This window comes from Salvia splendens, chromosome 16 (assembly GCF_004379255.2).
Source record: "Salvia splendens isolate huo1 chromosome 16, SspV2, whole genome shotgun sequence".
In the NCBI taxonomy this organism is placed as follows: Eukaryota; Viridiplantae; Streptophyta; class Magnoliopsida; order Lamiales; family Lamiaceae; genus Salvia; species Salvia splendens.
The window spans coordinates 8,305,038-8,324,909 of record NC_056047.1 but is presented as its reverse complement, the minus strand read 5'-3'; the positions used below and the strand labels follow the sequence as shown (position 1 = coordinate 8,324,909).

At 42.2% G+C, this 19,872-nt stretch overlaps 2 protein-coding genes across 4 annotated transcripts; both read left to right on the top strand.

Moving 5' to 3' along the window:
* The first annotated feature begins 2,309 nt into the window (after positions 1–2,309).
* On the top strand, positions 2,310–6,243 carry LOC121771524 (glutamate--glyoxylate aminotransferase 2-like). 2 transcript variants are annotated; one of them, XM_042168324.1, is made up of 15 exons: positions 2,330–2,465; positions 3,160–3,194; positions 3,266–3,446; positions 3,601–3,666; positions 3,750–3,867; positions 3,999–4,080; positions 4,163–4,250; positions 4,338–4,496; positions 4,587–4,760; positions 4,859–4,990; positions 5,119–5,184; positions 5,269–5,333; positions 5,495–5,586; positions 5,683–5,839; positions 5,923–6,243. In XM_042168324.1, the coding sequence occupies exons 3-15, from the start codon at positions 3,333–3,335 to the stop codon at positions 6,050–6,052; spliced, it is 1,443 nt and encodes a 480-aa protein (XP_042024258.1). In that variant the 5' UTR covers positions 2,330–2,465; positions 3,160–3,194; positions 3,266–3,332; the 3' UTR covers positions 6,053–6,243. The 2 variants fall into 2 exon arrangements, with proteins under 2 accessions (XP_042024257.1, XP_042024258.1); XM_042168323.1 differs by lacking the exon at positions 3,160–3,194 and having other exon boundaries at positions 2,310–2,465.
* A 4,154-nt stretch (positions 6,244–10,397) lies between these two features.
* Positions 10,398–14,421, top strand: LOC121771525 (glutamate--glyoxylate aminotransferase 2). Of its 2 annotated transcripts, none has more exons than XM_042168326.1 (14): positions 10,398–10,607; positions 11,415–11,610; positions 11,732–11,797; positions 11,877–11,994; positions 12,224–12,305; positions 12,385–12,472; positions 12,561–12,719; positions 12,810–12,983; positions 13,080–13,211; positions 13,291–13,356; positions 13,445–13,509; positions 13,671–13,762; positions 13,858–14,014; positions 14,102–14,421. In XM_042168326.1, exons 2-14 carry the CDS (start codon positions 11,497–11,499, stop codon positions 14,229–14,231), a joined length of 1,443 nt encoding a protein of 480 aa, XP_042024260.1. In that variant the 5' UTR covers positions 10,398–10,607; positions 11,415–11,496; the 3' UTR covers positions 14,232–14,421. The 2 variants fall into 2 exon arrangements, with proteins under 2 accessions (XP_042024260.1, XP_042024261.1); XM_042168327.1 differs by having other exon boundaries at positions 10,398–10,685.
* The last annotated feature ends 5,451 nt before the right edge of the window (positions 14,422–19,872 follow it).

Genomic DNA, 19,872 nt, shown 5'->3' with positions numbered 1-19,872 from the left:
GCCCAAATATATTGAAAGATTGTCTGCTTCGTGGACTTGGGCCGGATTGAACCAACCTAACCTATATAACTGCTATAAAAAAAGTGGCAGTATACATGTATAATTGTAAATTATTGGTTAAATATCACATTAAAGTCAAGAAATGGTTTAATAATGTTGACCACGAACTATACACAAAGAAATTGCCAAATCTTATAAGATTTTTAAGATCACGAGAAACATATGTTGTAATACATTTAACATCACCCCGATTCCCCTGTCATAAACACCATCTTCATAGTTGGCCACATTATCGGCGGCGATTCACTGTGTTGAGGCGGGGGAGGTGGGCTAAGCGCCCGTCCTAACCCAATGCCACGTGATGGCGATAGCCCTTTAATATATTATAAAAGAGATAACTCAAATTTTAAATTTTAGACATCACCTTCTACAAACGAGGCTGATGCAACCGTGGAAGAATCGAGAACAATGATGGCGATCGAGATTGAGGCAAGCAAACTTGTGGACAAGATTTTCGTCATTGCAGCTCCTTCTTGAAATGAGAATGAAATCTGATGGTGTATAAATAATGAAATTATTTTGTAATTAGATTTAGATATGGTAAAGTGTGAACGTTTTAAATAATTAGTTAATTTGACTAAACCATAATTTGTTGCTTGTTTTATTAGTCGGCATGACCGAATAAGTTTTTATAGTTGATGAAATTCAAGTAGATGTTGACTCTAAATGCTTGAAATGAGGAAATCCTCTGGATAAAAGTTACTCTCTGCTTTCGCCGTTAAGAATTGCATTTTTTTGCAACACAAATTTTAATAAATGTTAAGAAAAGTGAAAGGAGAAGAGTTATTAGAATATAAGTCTCACTTGTTGTATATATTAGTTTTAAATGAAATGTGAGGGGAATGAGTTAATGAAATGTGACCATATTACTATAAAAAAGTGAATTCGAACTTCTATTCGCAGACATGCTAGATTGAAAAAATGAGACTCCTATTCACGAATGGAGGGAGTATAAACGTACGCCATTTATGCACAACTACCATCATTCATATCTAATCTATATCTAGTTAATTAGGTTGATTGACGCAACTCATATCTACAAATTGCAATTAACCATGGATAGAAGCAAAGTTGCTTGAAGTTTGTTACAAGAGTCGGCTGCTATTCCCTGATACTATACTAAAATTTAGTCTCTTCGTCCTATAGCAGTGGAGTTATTTTGCTATTTTGATACGTTTCATAGTAGTGGAGTCATCTTTATTTTTAATAAAAGTCAAACACATTTTTTCTCACTTTCTCTCTTTATTTCTCTACATTTTTCATTCCCTACTTTTTTTCTTTACTTAACTCACTTAGCACAATTTTTCTTAAATCATGTGCAAAAAAAGAAATGTCTCCACTACTATGGAACGGAGGGAGTATAAAAATATGAGGAAAAAAATTATAATAGTAAGATTTTATTCTTGAATTTGACAAAACAAATCTAATCCATTACAAAAATCAATGTCTGATTTTTTTTCTATTACTTTAAATAAATGAATGAAAGAAAAATTTAGTTTTGATTTTTGTGTAAAATTAAAAATATTAATAATATTTTTAATGTATTGGAGTAAAATTAAATATATAAAACAAAACAAACAACGTCAAACATGAATCAAACGAGAGTGAGATGCTTACGGATAGTGCTCACATAAAGTAAGTAGCATATCGTTTCTCGTTGATAATAATCTATCATTGAACATAAAACGGCAGAGGGCTCACTCATATGAACAAAAACCCAAATACATGAACACATTAGACATAAAAGAAAAATAATATGACTAGAAATCTCATTTTTTCCAAAAGTGCTAATTTGAAAAATCAGCCATCCATAACCGGATATAAAAATAATATGACTAGAAATCTCATTTTTTTTCCAAAAGAGTATATCATATGTTTAGTATGCAATTTATACAAATTTCACACGGATGAGTGTCCAATTATTAAAAAGTTCAAACATTGAAGTAGAAATTTAATTAGGTCTAAATTTAACCACGAATACAGATCCCACACGTGACTCCATAAGGCGATCGGCTTAAATCCACTTTAACGAAAAATATGTTCATCAATTATCACTATTGGCATATTGTTTGATATCCACACACTATTTATGAAACTAAAGCAAAAAAGAAAAAGAAAAGAAAAAGAGACGGCTTAGTCAACAGAGAGAGTTGTGGTTTTGAAAGAGAGCCACAGTTGCTTTATCCTAAACTTAAAAAATGAGGCCCAAAAATTGCATTGCATCAATCCAGCCCTCTTCACTGATGTGGCTGTGGTTTGCCTTGGAATTTATGTCTTCCCACATTGCCACCTAAGCCATTTTGCAATATCCCCTTGGATTTATTTCTCAAAATTCCAAGAATATTTATTGGGTCATTTTGAACCGAAGCAGAGCGGCCCTCTCAACATATGCTGCTCTGAGTCAGGTGAGCCACCTTCAGATTCTAACTCATTTTAGCTTTAAATCAAGAAAAAAACACCGTCTGCTGTGTGTGTTGGCCTTTTTTTGGTCGGTAGGGTTGTCTTGTGCAGTTAAAGATTGGATTTTTACATCATTTCTGGTAGTAATATAATTGGAGGGTTATCAGATGGTGATCTATTTTTTTAGCTTTATTTTAGTGATCATTACTCACTTGTTTTTTTTTTGCTTCTTAGATTAAGTGAGTACTGTTCTGTTTTCTGCACATCTTGATCAATTCCTAGTGAAAAGGCATGTTTTCAGTGAGATTAGAAAAGGATCAGTGATTATAAATTTGTAATGGTGTCATCAACTTGGCTTTTGACATGCATTCTTGTTCAATTTCAGTTTTTAGTTGTGAGTTAAGACTGTGTGACTCTTTTCTTGGATGTTTGTTCTGCCGACTGTATACTCATCTGTCTGCGGCCTACACCTTGCATCGGAATTTTGATTCTAGTTGTTGAGCTGTATATGTTGACACATGAGGTGCTGTTGATGTATCAATCTCCTCTTTAGCTGTCTGATGTTAGTTTCTTGTTTGGTAGTGATATTTTGAAGAAAAATGATTCGCTTGATTTCTCAACCACTGCATAATTACAATTTACAAGGATTATAGTAGTTTTTAGTTCTGTCACCATAATCACTATTACATGAATATTTAGGTTGAATTTGGACGGAATGTTCTATGTCAGAGGAGGTAATGCTTGTGTATTTGAATCATGACCAACTATATTGTGTTTTGTGATTCTTACGTGTGGATGTCACTAGGTTTCTTCAACATCTTCTGATTGCCACGGATATTGACCAAACCTTTAAAGAAGATACATAGTTCATCATGTCAAAATCATTAGATTATGAGAATTTGAATGATAATGTCAAGAAATGCCAGTATGCTGTCCGAGGGGAGCTGTATCTTCGAGCTTCTGAGCTTCAGAAGGAAGGGAAGAAGGTTAGTTTACTCATGGATGGGTATCATAAAATTTTGTCATCATTAGCACAGTATTTCCTCCATGGTTTACTGTCGAACCAAGAGGCTATATTTGGTTCTTTTTGTGAAGTTTATAATAGTACATAAAATGTATCGTGTGGTGACTTGTATACAGATCATCTTCACCAATGTTGGAAACCCTCATGCTCTCGGACAGAAACCTCTGACCTTTCCTCGTCAGGTTGAAATCAGGCTCATGTTTTTACGCAACTTTCCATCTAATGCTGATACTGTATGTTTACTAAGAGAGAAATCGGATTGCAGGTCGTTGCTCTCTGCCAAGCTCCATTCCTGCTGGATGATCCTAATGTAGGACTTTTGTTTCCGGCTGATGCAATCGCAAAAGCTAAACACTATATTTCCCTTACTTCTGGGGGTCTAGGTATCATACTCAACAATGATCTCATTTCCGTCTAGTATTAAGAATACCTTTCAAAAGTTTGAGGGGCTAAGCATATACGATGAAATGCCCAATGAAAAAAAATCCAAAGTGACACGTTTATAATTAATCAGGTGCTTACAGTGATTCTCGCGGCCTTCCTGGAGTTAGGAAAGAAGTCGCTGAGTTCATTGCGAGGCGTGATGGATATCCAAGGTTATAAAAATTGAATGATGCAATGCAGGTGAAAATATGAACTTAAGCAAACTGATCGTGTTGATTTTTGCACCTGTGGCAGTGATCCGGAACTCATATTTCTAACAGATGGTGCGAGCAAAGGAGTGATGCAGATCTTGCAATCTATCATACGCGGTGCACATGATGGGGTATACTTCTTGAACTGCTCGGTTGTCTCTTCATTGCTGTGTTCACAATGTTTTCGGTCGTAACTAACAATATTGTTTCGTTCCTAGATACTCGTCCCTGTGCCACAATATCCACTGTACTCCGCTACAATATCTTTGCTCGGTGGATCTCTCGTTCCTTATTATCTTGAGGAGACTGCAAATTGGGGGCTTGATATTGGTAACCTTCGTCAATCAGTTGCTCAGGCTCGTTCTCAAGGGATCACCGTAAGCATTTCTCTGTCTGAGCTTGTTAGTGCCGATGAATATGCACCTATGGTTTTCATCTCGTCTAATCATATTTCAACGGTGTAAAAGGTCCGGGCCATGGTGATCATAAACCCTGGCAACCCTACAGGCCAGTGCCTCAGCGAAGCAAATCTTAAGGAAATACTGAACTTCTGTTACCAAAACGATGTGGTGTTGCTTGGTGATGAAGTTTATCAGCAAAACATATACCAAGACGAGCGTCCCTTCATAAGTTCGCGAAAGGTAAATATTTTTTCACTGGCTGGCTGTTAAAGTTGTGCCAACATATCTCTCCACATTTCCCCAAATCTGGCTTACATTTTGTCATCCAACCACTGAAGGTTCTGATGGACATGGGGCCACCCATTAGCAAGGAGGTCGAGCTTGTTTCGTTCCACACCGTCTCTAAAGGCTACTGGGGAGAATGTGGGCAACGTGGTGGCTACTTTGAGATGACCAACATTTCTCCAAAGGTTTGTGCTAATGCTGTTCTTGAATTACTGGAACAAAGCAACACACTCGAGTTTATAACTTTCGTTTCTTGATTACCAATCTGTTCTATTAAAACAACCACCTTCACTGTGTTTTTTTTCAATTGCAGACAGTAGAGGAAATCTACAAGGTGTCTTCGATATCACTCAGTCCCAACGTTCCTGCACAGATATTTGTATGTCTTGTATAGCTTGTGTTGTTGATGCAAGTATCTTGAAAACATCTTAATTTTTTTCCTAATTACATCACCATTTGGCAGATGGGTCTTATGATGAACCCTCCTAAACCTGGGGATATATCATATGATCAATTCAACAGAGAGAGGTATGCCTAGTTTCATCACGACCCTGTTTTAAGTGTTTTTATCACATTGTAAAAGGATGAATTTCTAGTAGAAAACCCTCGAAAAGAGAATTATTAGGCCACCAATATCTCTAATCCCTAAATGAGATGCTGATTTCTCCATCGTTTTCTTAAATTTGCAGCAAAGGAATTCTGGAGTCGCTGAGGAAGAGAGCGCATATAATGACTGACGGGTTCAACAGCTGTAGAAACGTCGTCTGTAACTTCACTGAAGGTCCTTTACGTTCTAGAATCGCACAACATCATGCCAAGTTCAAGAACAAAGTTTGCATTTTATTAGTCTTAACAAACTTGATGTTGATGGTGGCAGGTGCTATGTATTCTTTCCCACAAATACGGCTGCCACCAAAGGCCATCGAGGCTGCCAAGAGTGTGGGAAAAGTTCCTGATGTTTTCTACTGTCTTAAGCTCCTAGAAGCCACAGGCATCTCCACCGTCCCAGGTTCTGGCTTCGGGCAAAAGGAAGGGTACGTGCACCACATTTTCTTGAAGATTCTGTTTCTCTTAAACTCTTCGGTAATGCTGAATGTCTCGTCTTGCTTGAAAATAGGGTTTTCCATCTGCGAACCACCATCTTGCCTGCAGAGGATGACATGCCCGCGATCATGGACAGTTTCAAGAAATTCAACGACGAATTCATGGAGCAGTATGAGGACCACCAAGGGTACTCGAGAATGTGAGAGGAGAAGTGGTGAAGCAGAAGGAGAAGAAGGCATCTGCTGCTGTATATTGTTGGGATTTTTATGTAACTTGTTGCAAGAATTTCATTACAACCTACTGTTGATTTTATACATCTTTTGTTTTCGAAATGTGACTTATCACAACCTCTGTGACTGCTTAAATGATCATCAATACTAGAGGACTTTTATTACCTATGGTGTTTCTTTCTCAGCACATAAGGGCGTCAGCAGTGGGGCGCCCTAAGGCGCGTCACGTCATCAGTTTTATCCTCCTTCTCCTCCACCTGCAGTGGGGCGCCCTAAGGCGCGCCCTATGGCGCGCCACATCATCATTTTATTGTTTTGTTTAATTAATTTAAATGTTTTCAAATAACAAGTAACGAGTAAATAAAAAACGTCTAATTAACAAATGACGACGCATTAATAAAAAAAAGTTACACCATTCAACTTATAAAAAAAAACAATTAAGTCGGTGCAATTCCCAACTTCCGACGCAGCTCATCGATTAACGCCCGGAGATATTCGGCTTCGTCGGGGTCGGTACACTTCTTGATGCCTTGTGCGTCTGCAATAACGTCCTCGCCATCGACGTTGTTGCCAACGACTCAAACGCGGTGGCCGTCTGGGTCGGGAGCGTTTCCGGGAACGGAGATGGGTTTGCAGCGGTCGAGGATGAGGTCGCGGCCGCCTTCCCCTTGGCCTTCGCAGCCTTGACGCCGGGAGGACACCGGTGTGCCGGAACTCCCTTCATCCACATACGTCAGGTTGAGGTCAACCGGGTGATTGCCGCTGCTCGTGTAATCACCAGTTTCGGTGGTCTTCGTCCTCTTCGGCGCACCAGTGTGCAGAATTCCACCTTGGAACTTTTGCTTGTCCCTCAAGAGCGCCCAGATGGCCTCGTGCTTGAAGTCGCCGTACATCGACCGGTACGACAACAACGCTTTAGCGCGCACGTCGCTCAAGCTGTCGCCGCTCCCCTGTGCCCGCGTGAACTTCTCGAACTCCGCCGCGTACAAGTTCACTTGCTTCTTCACTTGATCTCAGTGCTTGCGGAGTTGCTCACGTTTGCGCTTGTACGCGGTCGGCGGCTTGGCCTCATTGTAGAGGCCGACGATGCGCTCCCAGTACGCGACCTGCCTCTGGTTGTTCGCGAAAATCGGGTCTTCCGATATATCTACCCAACACCGGGCCAAAATGAGGGTTTCGTCGTCGTTGTAGTTCGTACGGTCGGGGGCGTACTCATCGCAATTTCCGGGAGGCGGCAACTTCTGCGCCCCCTGCCGATTCCGCTTCTTTTTGGCTGGGGCGGAAGCGGTCGCGGCGGGTTCGGGATCAGCAGCTGCGGCGTCACGGCGGGAGGGAGCGCTTGGTCGGTTTGGAGACGGCTCCATGTCAGACAACCCGTACGATTCCGTACTGAAATCGGGATCGTACTGGGTGTCGGCGTCGAACGAACGATATGCGCCGGGTTCTGTACCCGGCCAACGCGCCTCTCCGCTAAACATAGGACTATTGGAACTTGAATCCATTTCGTAGTAATTATGTAAATGTAATAAGTTTCGAAAGTGAAATCGTGAAATGAAATTACAAATGAACTCTATTTATAAAAAAACGAAATCGCGTGCCATCGTCTGCGTCGATCGTCCGCGTAGCCCATAGTGGGTCGGACGATGGTGCGGACGATGGCCTATCGTCCGCGGCCATCGTCCGCATAGGCCGCAATGGGGCGGACGATGACGCGGACGATGGGCATCGTCCGCGCTATACTCCGCGCCCTTAGTATAGGGCGCGACGATCGTCCGCGGCCTATGTCACGCACCCGCAATGGGGCAGACGATGGCGGGCGCGGACGATGTGCGCCATCGTCCGCCCCATTGCGGATGGCCTAAGGAATGCCAGATTTTATTTTATCCCAAATTTTTAGGAAAGTAAAAGCATATAGAAAGTTTGTGTATTTAGATCCTAAAAAAATTAGAAAACAAATAAAAAAAGTTTAATCATTAAAGTAAAAAATTAATGGTCAAACAGTAAATCAAATCCCATACGTGACTCCATCTACCGATGGGATTATAACCAATTTAGAAAAAACATTAATTCATCACAATAGGCCGATGGGATGATATCCACACACCATATATATTGAACTATCTCCAATGCTGGCGGAGGTCAAATAGCCGTCAAATAGCCTTCACACTGCCACATCATCAGCACTACAATTCTCCTGCCACATCAGCTTGCCACATCAACTGGACATCAAATAGCCATCAAATAGCCTTCACACTACCTATCCACATCACTAATAACAATTATATAATTTAATTTACAATTGTATCAACATACATAATTTAATTTACGAGACAAATACGGAAAATTCGAATAATAATATTAAAATTTAAAAAGTACATTACTTTTAAAAAAAAGTACAACAATTTAAAAAAATTACAAAAAGTAAAAAGTACATTAATTTAAAAAAGTAAAACAAAATCACTCATCGCCGCCGTCCTCGTCTCCGTCGTCGCCCAACGCTTCTTCACTGCCGTCGCCGCCGCCTCCGTCGCCACCTACGCCGCGGCTATTCCCGCCGGTGTCCCTCCTCATCGCCTCCAGTTCTTCACGCTGGCTCTGGAGCAATACGCGAAGAAAATCCTTCACCTCGGGGTCCACCGCCGCTTGGAAGTCGGCTAAGGTCTTCACCATTTGAGCGCGCGTTTGTTGGCGCGCGAAGAATTTGAGCTCCTCGGTAGACCTGCCGAGGGGGGATGCCGAATGGACATCCTGGGAACTCGGTGTGCCCCCCCTCGCAACCTGCTGCGCCCGCCTTTGCCCAACCGGGCGAGGTCGGCGACCGAACGACCGAGGAGTCGGGACCTCCTGGGCCGTCTCGGGGAGGTCTGACGAACCACCGCTGCTGCCGCTATAATCTCCGGTATAGTTCAGTCTCTGCCTCTTCGGCCAGCCAGCGTCGACGCCTGCCCGGAATTTCTCCGACTCGTTGAGCACAACGTAGCAGTTCCAGTAGGTGAACTCATAGTACTTCTTATCCGGATCGGGGTAGGCTCTTTCCGCAATCCTCCTGCAGTCTTCCTCTGTTTGGCCACTGGTCTGCATGCGGAGGGCGTTGGCGTACAAACCCGAAAATCGAGAGACGCCAGCCCTGATTCGGTCCCAGCACTTCCGGACCTCCTCCCCGGTGCACGGTCTCCCTTCAGGGCAAAATGCCCTGTAGGCTGCAGCTATCTTCGCCCACAAGTTGACGATCCTCTGGTTGTTTGAAACGAGAGGATCGTCGCAAACACTCACCCACGCCTTGGCAACCGCAACGTTCTCCGCGTCCGTCCACTTCCTCCGGCCCCGGATTTCGGCGCGGGGCTGCGACGACTCGCCGACCTTCTTCGCCTTGCCCTTCTTCTTACCCCGCCCTACTCCCTGGCTTTGAATGAGAGTTTCAGAAACGTCGTTAATATCAAAACCCAAGTCCGCTAAGGAGAAGGTCTCCGAATACTGTGCATCCGTTGGGGTCGATGTGTGCGAAGAACCGGTGGAAAAATCAAAAGTCCGCCGATAGGCGTTGTCCCCCCCGTGCGTCGCCTGCGACTGTGGAATCATATGTTGCGCCGGTGGCATCATCTGCTGCGCCGGTGGCTGCATGCCGGGTGCCCACCCCGGCATCATCTGCATAGGGGGCTGCATGCCGGGTGCCCACCCCGGAATCATCTGCTGCCACGGGTACACGTTGTAGTACCCGCTCATTGGAGGCCAACCACCTCCCCCAGGAGCCGGGGAAGTATGGGACCCTGCCCCGGGAGTCGGGGGCGTCTGAGACCCTACACCGGGAGCCGGGGGAGTCTGAGACCATCCCCCGGGATTAACTGGAGTACCTTCGTAGTTGTTCTCCATTGCTCGTTATTGATCTTGTACAGAAAGTAAGGTAGAGAGAGAGTACTCGTTAAAACAAGTGGTGCGAATGAAAATGAGGTTCAACGCGCGTATATATTGTGTTTTGCGAAAAAAAAAAAAAAAATATTTAAATCCGACGCCGGTTTGGCGCCGATCCGGGAGCCACAATGGCGCCCGTGAGGATCGGCGTGGGAACCGGCGTCAGCGCGGGAATCGGCATGGCGACGCCGATTTTGACGCCGATTTCGCCCACGCCGGTTCCAATGGTTCGGCGTCAAACCGGCGTGGGCGAAAAATCGGCGCTCCGGTGGTGACGCCGACCATTGGAGATGCTCTAAAAGAGAGGGCTCAATCAACATAGAGACGGTCCAAAGAACATATGGTTTTCAAATTGAACCACTCTTCCTTCAGTTGCTTTATCCTAACTTCAAAATGAGGCCCAAAAATTGCATTGCATCAATCCAGCACTGATGTGGCTGTGGTGTTTCCTTAGATTTTATGTCTTCCCACATTGCCACCTAAGCCATTTTGCAATATCCCCTTGAATTTATTTTTCAATATTTCACGAATATTTATTTGTGAATAAACAAACACAGCATTGTTGGGGCCAATTTGAACTGAAACAGAGCGCCCATTAATATATGCTGCTCTGAGTCAGGTGAGCCACCTTCAAGTTCTATCTCCTTTAAATCAAGAAAAAAGACTCTGTGTTCGTGTGTGTTGCCCTTTTTGGTTGGTGGGTTTTGTCTCGTTCAATTAAAGATTGGATTTTGACATCAACTTAGTTGTGATTGATGTGATATAATTTATAGGTTATCATATGATGATGAATTTTTTTTATCTTTACTTAAATGATCAATACTCACTAGCTTTTTGCTTCTTAGATTAAGTGATTACTGCTCTATTTTCTGCACATTTTGATCAATTCCTAGTGAAAAGGCATGTTCTTTAGTGAGATTAGCGAGGTCCCGGTGATTTCGAAGCTTCAGTGATCGTTAATTTGACTTTTGACATGCATTCTTGTTCAATCTTGGTAGGCATTACGCTTCAGTTTTTAGTTGTGTGTTAAGACTGTGCGACTCTTTGCTTGGATGTTTGTGCTACCGCCTGCATACTCGGCCTTAGCTGTCTGCGGCCGACACCTTGCACCGTAATTTTGATTCTAGTTGATGACTTGTACGTGTTGACAACTTGAAATATGAGGTGCTGTTGATGGATCAATTTCCTCTTTGTAGTCTGATGGTAGTTTCTTGTTTGGTAGTTATATTTTGACAAAAAAAAAAGATTTGCTTGATTTCTCAACTGCAGCATTAATGGCAAGGATTATAGTTTGTTAATTCGGTCATCATAATCACTATTACATGAATATTTAGGTTGAATTTGGATGGAGTGTTCAATTTTTAGAGGAGGTTATGCTTGTGGGTTTGAATTCGTGACCAACTATATCATGTTTTGTGCTTCTTAGGTGTGGATGTAGCTAGGTTTCTCCGACATCTTCTGACTGCCACTAATATTGATCGAACCCTTAAGAAGATACATAGTTCATCATGTCAAAATCATTAGATTACGAGAATTTGAATGAAAATGTCAAGAAATGCCAGTATGCTGTCCGAGGGGAGCTGTATCTTCGAGCTTCTGAGCTTCAAAAGGAAGGGAAGAAGGTTAGTTTACGGCTAATAGTCTTTTTTACGCGGTTTAGTGTTAATCCAAGAGGCAATATTTGTTTGTTTGGTGAAGTTTGATATAGTACTCAAAATGTATCGTTTGTTGACACGTATACAGATCATCTTCACCAATGTTGGAAACCCGCATGCTCTTGGACAGAAACCTCTGACCTTTCCTCGCCAGGTTGAAATCAGGCTCATGTTTGCAAATTTCCGTCTAATGCTGATACTATATGTTTACTAAGAGAGAAATTGGATTGCAGGTTGTTGCTCTCTGCCAAGCTCCATTTTTGCTTGATGATCCTAATGTCGGACTTTTGTTTCCGGCTGATGCCATTACAAAAGCAAAACACTATTTATCCCTTACTTCTGGGGGTCTAGGTATTCAACAATAATCCCATCTCTCTCTCTCTCTCTCTCTCTCTCTCTCCCTCACACACACACACACACACACACACACAATCAGAAGTTTGTATGAGGAGGTTAAAATCAAAATTATGTGGTAATATATACATACAATTAAGAAAAACTTTCAAAAGTGTGAGGGACTAAGCATATACGATGAACGACTTTGAAAAAAAGCCAAAGTGACGTGTTTATAATTGATCAGGTGCTTACAGTGATTCTCGCGGCCTTCCTGGAGTAAGGAAGGAAGTTGCGGAGTTCATTGAGAGACGTGATGGATATCCAAGGTTATAAAAATTGAATGGTTATTGCTGGCCAATTATGAACTTATCAAACTGATCATCTCGATATTTGCATATGTGGCAGTGACCCAGAACTCATATTTCTAACAGATGGTGCTAGCAAAGGAGTGATGCAGATCTTGCAATCTATCATACGCGGTGCACATGATGGGGTATACTTCTTGAACTTCTACGCTATCTCTTTGTTGTTGTGTTCAGAATGTTTTCTGTCGTAACTAACAATATTTGTTTCATTCCTAGATACTTGTTCCTGTGCCACAATATCCACTGTACTCCGCTACAATATCTTTGCTTGGCGGATCTCTTGTTCCTTATTATCTTGAGGAGACTGCAAATTGGGGGCTTGATATTGGTAGCCTTCGTCAATCAGTTGCTCAGGCTCGTTCTCAAGGAATCACCGTAAGTATTTCTCAGTCTGAACTTGTTTGTGCTAATGCATATGCACCTATGGTTTTCGTCTCATCTAATCATATTTCAACGGTGTAAAAGGTACGGGCCATGGTGATCATAAACCCAGGAAACCCTACAGGCCAGTGCCTCAGCGAAGCAAATCTTAAGGAAATACTGAACTTCTGTTACCAAAACAATGTGGTGTTGCTTGGTGATGAAGTTTATCAGCAAAACATATACCAAGACGAGCGTCCCTTCATAAGTTCGCGAAAGGTATATTTTTTCACTGGCTGGCTGTTAAAGTTGTGCCAACATATCTCTCCACATTTCCCCAAATCTGGCTTACATTTTGTCATCCAACCACTGAAGGTTCTGATGGACATGGGGCCACCCATTAGCAAGGCTGTTGAGCTTGTTTCGTTCCACACCGTCTCTAAAGGCTACTGGGGAGAATGTGGGCAACGTGGTGGCTACTTTGAGATGACCAACATTTCTCCAAAGGTTTGTGCTTATATAATACCGATCAAAGCAACACACTCGATGACCAACTACCTTCGCCATGTTTGTTTTTCAACTGCAGACAGTGGAAGAAATCTACAAGGTTGCTTCGATATCACTCAGTCCCAACGTTCCTGCACAGATATTCGTATGTCTTGTATACTACAGCTTGTGATCTTGATGCAAGTATCTATAAAACATTTAGATTTTTCCCTAATTACATCACCATTTGGCAGATGGGCCTTATGATGAACCCTCCTAAACCTGGGGATATATCATATGATCAATTCAATAGAGAGAGGTATGCCTGGTTTTGCCACGACGCTGTTTTAAGTGTTTTTAATCACATTGTAAAAGGACGAATTTCAGCTAGAAAAACATCAAAAAGAGAAGCATTAGGCCACCAATATCTCTAAGCCCTAAAGAGATGCTGATTTCTTCAACATTTTCTCGATTTTGCAGCAAAGGAATTCTGGAGTCGCTGAGGAAGAGAGCGCATATAATGACTGACGGGTTCAACAGCTGTAGAAACGTAGTCTGTAACTTCACTGAAGGTCCTTTGCGTTCTAGCATCACACAACATCATGCCTAGTTCTGGAACAAAGTTTGAATTTTATTAGTCTTACAAACTTGATGTTGACGGTGGCAGGTGCCATGTATTCTTTCCCACAAATACGGCTGCCACCAAAGGCCATCGAGGCTGCCAAGAGTGCGGGAAAAGTGCCTGATGTTTTCTACTGTCTTAAGCTCCTAGAAGCCACAGGCATCTCCACCGTCCCAGGTTCTGGCTTCGGGCAAAAGGAAGGGTACGTGCACCACATTTTCCTGAAAAGATCGTTTTCTTTTAAAATCTCCGGTAATGCTAACTGACCTCTTATCTTGCTTGAACGTAGGGTTTTCCATCTGCGAACCACCATCTTGCCTGCGGAGGAGGACATGCCCGTGATCATGGACAGTTTCAAGAAATTCAACGACAAATTCATGGAGCAGTACGAGGACTACCGAGGGTACTCGAGAATGTGAGAGGAGAAGTGGTGAAGCAGAAGAAGGCATCTGCTGCTGTATATTGTTGGGATTTTTATGTAACATGTTGCAAGAATTTCATTACAAACTACTGTTGATTTTATATACTCTCTTTTGTATCTAAATGTGACTTATCACAACCTCTGTGACTGTTTAAATGATCATCATATACTAGAGGATTGTTATTACCTATGTTGTTTTTCTCTAAGATCGTATTCCAGTCTCGTGTTTCATTTCATCAGTTATGATGCGATAGGAAAACATATTATATTGATAACATTTGGATCAACATAACTAACTTGTTAGGGTGACTTTTTGCTATTTTGAACGACGTTTCTCATTAAATATGTCGATTTTAAACGATGTAAATTGAACAACAGAACTGATTCGAACACATATTTTCAAAATTAAACTAAATGGTGTCAATCTTGAACAATGTCACTTATATTCGCGAAACCATGATGCACACACCTACTCCGTCTGTCTCATAAAAAATAGAGACACTTGGAAGAGCACGAGTTTTAATACATACTACATCAGTAAAGAAAGAGAGATAAAAAAATAATTGAAGTATTGTTAATAGGAAATGTGCACTACTTCGTTAGAAAGAAAAAAGGTACAAAAAATAGAAAGAAACTATTTTTTTTGAAAAGACCAAAATGAAAAAGTCTCTATTTTTATTGAACGAGCATATTTTAAAATTTATTAAAACTCAATCTATACGAATTAACTTAATCTCTAAATTTGATGGTTAAGGCATCAGGGACTCGCGAGGAAATTTTGCAACTGACGAGGGCAAAATCGGAAACTAAGACAACCGACGGTTGAAACAAAAGTAATTGGCGCCAGGACTCAAAGTCAATATTCAGTGAATTACTCTGCTACCCTCGTCACGACCTCAAGTCCTTTAGAGCATCCACTACGCGGCGCGTCAGCGTCCCGCGACCCGTCCCGGAGAGACGGGTCTGTCGCGCGCCGCGTTGTAGCATCCGTCTCGTCCCGCGTCCCGTGTCGACGAGACAAGCGACGGGCCGTCTCGCCACGCGCCTATGCGACGTGACGCCCACTCACCGGCCCGCGAGTGGGCGTCGTCACGTGCTGACGCAATAAATATTTTTTTTAAAAATTCAATTTTTTTTAAAAAAAAAAAAAAATAAATTAAAAAAATTTTCTAACGGTAATAATACCGTTTTTTGTTTTTTTTTTTTAATTTTTTTTATTTTTAAATTAATTTTTTACTCTATAAATACTCCTACATTCATCCTCATTTCACACACAACTACACATCTATTCTTCTATCATCTCAATTTCCTCTCAAATTTCCTCTCATCACAAGATGTCCGGCGAAGGCAACTACGGCGGCTCCGGCTCCGGCGGGTGGGATCTCAACGCCTTCGGCGATTGAGAGACCATGATCAACACACTGGGCGGTTCCAGTGCGTCGACGCCGGGGACCCAGGGTTCGGCAACGCCGGGGGTACCAACCACCCAACTTCGACATTGATGCATATGCCCGTCCCTCCGCCCGCGGTATTCGCAGGGATTATCCCAGATCCGGGAGGATTTTCCCATTGATCCAACGCCGGGAGTGGGCCGAGGCGGTGGAGGTGGGCGAGGCGGTGTACAACCCCAGTCGGGCGAGGACGAGGAGTGGGAGGAGGAAGAGGATCTAGGCCGGCATCCGTACAACAACCACGAAACGTTGGCGGTGTACAACGCCTGGATCACCGTCTCGTACGATCTCATCGTCGGGAATCAACAACCCCGGAAGTGTTTCTGGGAAAAGGTCTGCGAGGTCTACCACCAGATAAAGCCGAAAGGCTCCCGCAAGTGCAAATATAAAATGCTCCCCTCTCACTTTGACCGAGTCGACCGACATGTCAAAAAATTCTGCGGCCTCTACTCGGCCGAAGCGGCGCCACGGCAACTGACATTTTGACGTCCTCTTTGCGCGCCTACTACTAGGACACCCGTCAACAATTCAGATTTGTTGATGTTTGGCAGGTCGTGAAGGACGAGGAATGGTGAGCCGGCGGTTTCCGCTCCAGCTCGGGCACAAACTCGAAGCGCACGAAGCATACGGCGAGTGGTCAATACTCGTCTGGTGGTGACACAGCTGAGGGCATCAGCCCACATGAGGCTGAATCGCAGGAGTTTGCGGGTACAGTCGGCGATGCTGGAGGATCCAGCCGTGGGCGCCGTCGGCCGAAAGGAACGAAGGCGGCGAAAGGGCTAGAGCGAGGAAGGGCCGAGGCGAATCAAGCCAGACGGCCTTGGGATCGGGCTCGCGGGGAGGCTCGGACACACTTATGGTGGCGTACATGACCGCCACAATGGCGGACACTTTCCGCTTCTCGCACGCCCAATTCGCGGCCTGGTGGAACGGAATTGTGCATATGGCAGCACAACTTGGCCTTCCGACTCCCCCTTAACCTCGACCGCCTCCGGAGGATGATTAGCCGGTGGAGTAGTTTTTTTATTTTCTTTAAATTTGTATTTTAAATTATGTTGTCTGTTTTTTTATGTTGTGTGTTTTTTTAATAAAGTGTGTTTGTTTTAATTAAATTGGGTTAGAAAAAAAATAAAAAATTAAATTAAATGAATAGTAATTTATGGGACGGAATAAGGGACGGTTAAGGGACGAAGGGCAGGTTCCGTCCCTTATTTAAGGGATGGAGGAATAAAGTACAATGAGGCCCTCAAATAGTAGTTTAAGGGACGATAGGGGGACAGTGGAGGGACAGCGTAGTGGATGCTCTTAAATCTCCCTCTTTGCTTAGGTCACAACTTCCTCGGGTTCTCTCTCAAATTTCCTCATTTAAACTCCCCCTTTTCCACAAAATCCCCTTTATACTTTCAAGTTCTTTCTCTCAATAATCAATTCCATCTTTCTTCCCCACACCAAAAGAGATAAAAAAAGAGTGAATCCCTTTTCCTATTTCCGCACATAACATACATACAACCCATCAAAATTCCATCTTTCCAAATGGGAGTTCCCGAAAAGCTTCATTCCATAGATAGTGGAGCTGTGGATTCCGAAAAATGGGTTCTTTCCGCCGGAATCGCTCTGAGAAGCTCTTTAAACCCGGTTTTCACCAAACCGGCGGGGAAAACCAAAGAAGCGAAAGCCGGCGCCGGCGAGATCATGCCGAGTGAGAGAGTTTTTCAACCCTCCTGATTTGGAGACTATCTTCATACAAAGAGTTGAGGGTGCCTAATTAAATTAGTTGGAGCTTTCTTTATCTAATTTTTAGGTAGTTATGTTTGTAATGGATATTTTCCGGTGTAAGATGTCAAAGGGCAATCTAACTAGGTTATTACCACAATCATTGTATCGATGTTGGCCTTTTGGTTTATTGAAATTGATGATGGGATTTCGAATATGGTAAAAACTAAGATTACTAGTGTCTGATTTTGGATTTTGGTGGCCATTAATTAGATGGGAATTCCCATATCTGTCGCAGCTTGCCTCGTATGGGAAAACCATTCATTTGATGCATGTGCATGTGCATTTGCCTCTACCAAATAGACTTGGAAAATTTACACGTGACATGTCTTAGTTTGTCAGTCAAAGATGAAATACTGTATGTTTCATGAGAGTGTCGATAATGCGCCATTTTTGAGACGTTTTTTTTTTCTAATCAATGGGACATGAGTTTAAGTGATCTGTATGAGGAGCTTGATTGCAGCAATATCTGCCCCTCCGTTGTCAACTGCGCTACGCCCCTGCGAGCGTATGAGGAGCTTGATCTTATGATATGTGACTGGGAATTGCTTTAGTTTAGATATATATCTAGTGTAAATTATTTAGCATTATCTTGTAGTAACACTTTAATTTGAATGTGTTGAGAATGTCCCACCAAACAATGACTTCCCACCCATGTAGGACGCCCTTATGATAGTGGGAAGCTTCTCTGTAAATGCTTTTCTTTTTCAATGATAAGTGTGGGCAAAGGACAAACTACCAAAAGTGAGAGATACAGATTACACACCATATTAGAATCCTATGCTCTCTCTCTCTCTCTTCATGTATATGTGTTTGTGTGTGTGTCTCTGTATTTTATATATAGAGAGAGAGATGCATACATACACTAGTTGCATACAACATTCATCAAGAATTTCAAGATCAAACTCATTATAGTTACTTACTTTTAGAAGATACTACTCCCTTCGTCTCAATTAAATTGAGTCATATTTCTTTTTGGGACGTCCCAAAAAGTAGAGTAATTTCCTTTATTGACAAAAAAATAAAACATTTAATCATTTTTTCTTTACCTCATCACCTACTTTACTCTCATTCAGTACAATTAGTTAATCTCTTTGCCTAAAAGAAGTATTCCTTTTTTATTTAGTTGAGTCATTTGATTTTTACAAATAGAGCAATAACATTAAGCCATCTTTTGTAGGTTTTGTATGTACGTGAAAGAGGAAAAGATGTTTTTTTCTATAAAGAAAGTTGGATAAATAGGAAACATCAAGCAAAAGAAGTGTACTGCTGACATATGTATGCAATTTTTGGAAGAAACTAATATTGATGATGTTGAATGGAGTCCAAAATGAGAAAAGGAATATTGGAAGCTCTTATTTTTCTTTTAGTTTTTTTTTCAATAAAAACACATTTGTCGATCCTATATGAATTCATATAGTGGTAAAAATTTAGGGCGTGAGGACTGGGGTCAACCCATGGCATCTGCAATAAATCAAGATTGTATATACTGTTGGCCGTTGGGTGATCAAATAATTTTAGACTTGAATCAAGCCAGCCATGCACCCAAATTGCACATTTAATTAAAATTAAATGCTTTGTGTATTTAAAGAGTAGAGTGAACTACATAAAAAGTCTCTGACGTTTCCAAAAGTTTCGCTCTAGACCCCTAACAAAAAAAAATATCCCCAGAAGTGCCTAACCTTCAACCTAATCACGAATGAGATATTTGTAGCCATTTTTCGGACCAAAAGGCCCTTTTGCCTTGAAGGGCATTTAAGACAATTCCATTCCCTGTCGCAGCAGTCCTGCTCTGCATTGATGATTTACTTTTGCAGACAACAGTGGTCAACTCAATGTTGATGTGCACAGACTACCGTATTCCTTTGTCTATAGTTAAGAGTGTAGTGTGAAATAATTTCTCATCTTCCTTCTCTCTCTTCACTTCCTTCTCGCAAAAAGGGTTCAACAAGGGATTCATTCGTCGTTTGAACTCTACCATATAACATCAGTTGTAAGAGCCCAATTTATGTAATTTATTCTGCCGCACTGAAATTCCTCCGTGGGTTGGTGATTTTTATTGGGCTGTTATTGCAACGGAATTTGGGTGTATTCAATTCAAATTAGGGTTTATGGTTGTTTGGTTGGGTGGAAGTTTGTTTTTGGGATTTTATTTGTCTGTGAGATGGCGATGTTTGTTGTAGTCCGATCAATTTTGGCTTATTTTGTTGCCGAATGTGGCTGGATTTCGTAGCTGACGCTGTGCGTTTTTAATTTAGGGGTTATGTGTGAGGTTATGTTTGGTCGGCTGGCTGTGGGGTCCATTTTTATTTGTGAAATTACTTTCATAAATAATGACATATAAGTTAACTTGAATATGTTTGGGTTTGAATTTCCAATTCAGGTCGCTCTTGCAATGTCTTCTTCAAGTACGGA

What these genes read in the sequence shown, in the direction of transcription:
- LOC121771524 (XM_042168323.1), top strand. Translation starts at nt 3,333, where the DNA reads ATGTCAAAATCATTAGATTATGAGAATTTGAATGATAATGTCAAGAAA. An exon ending in AGGCGTGATGGATATCCAAG is followed by an intron (nt 4,081 to 4,162) that starts GTTATAAAAATT and finishes CACCTGTGGCAG; the next exon opens with TGATCCGGAACTCATATTTC. An exon ending in TGACCAACATTTCTCCAAAG is followed by an intron (nt 4,991 to 5,118) that starts GTTTGTGCTAAT and finishes TTTCAATTGCAG; the next exon opens with ACAGTAGAGGAAATCTACAA.
- LOC121771525 (XM_042168326.1), top strand. Translation starts at nt 11,497, where the DNA reads ATGTCAAAATCATTAGATTACGAGAATTTGAATGAAAATGTCAAGAAA. An exon ending in GATCAATTCAATAGAGAGAG is followed by an intron (nt 13,510 to 13,670) that starts GTATGCCTGGTT and finishes TCGATTTTGCAG; the next exon opens with CAAAGGAATTCTGGAGTCGC. An exon ending in GGCTTCGGGCAAAAGGAAGG is followed by an intron (nt 14,015 to 14,101) that starts GTACGTGCACCA and finishes GCTTGAACGTAG; the next exon opens with GGTTTTCCATCTGCGAACCA.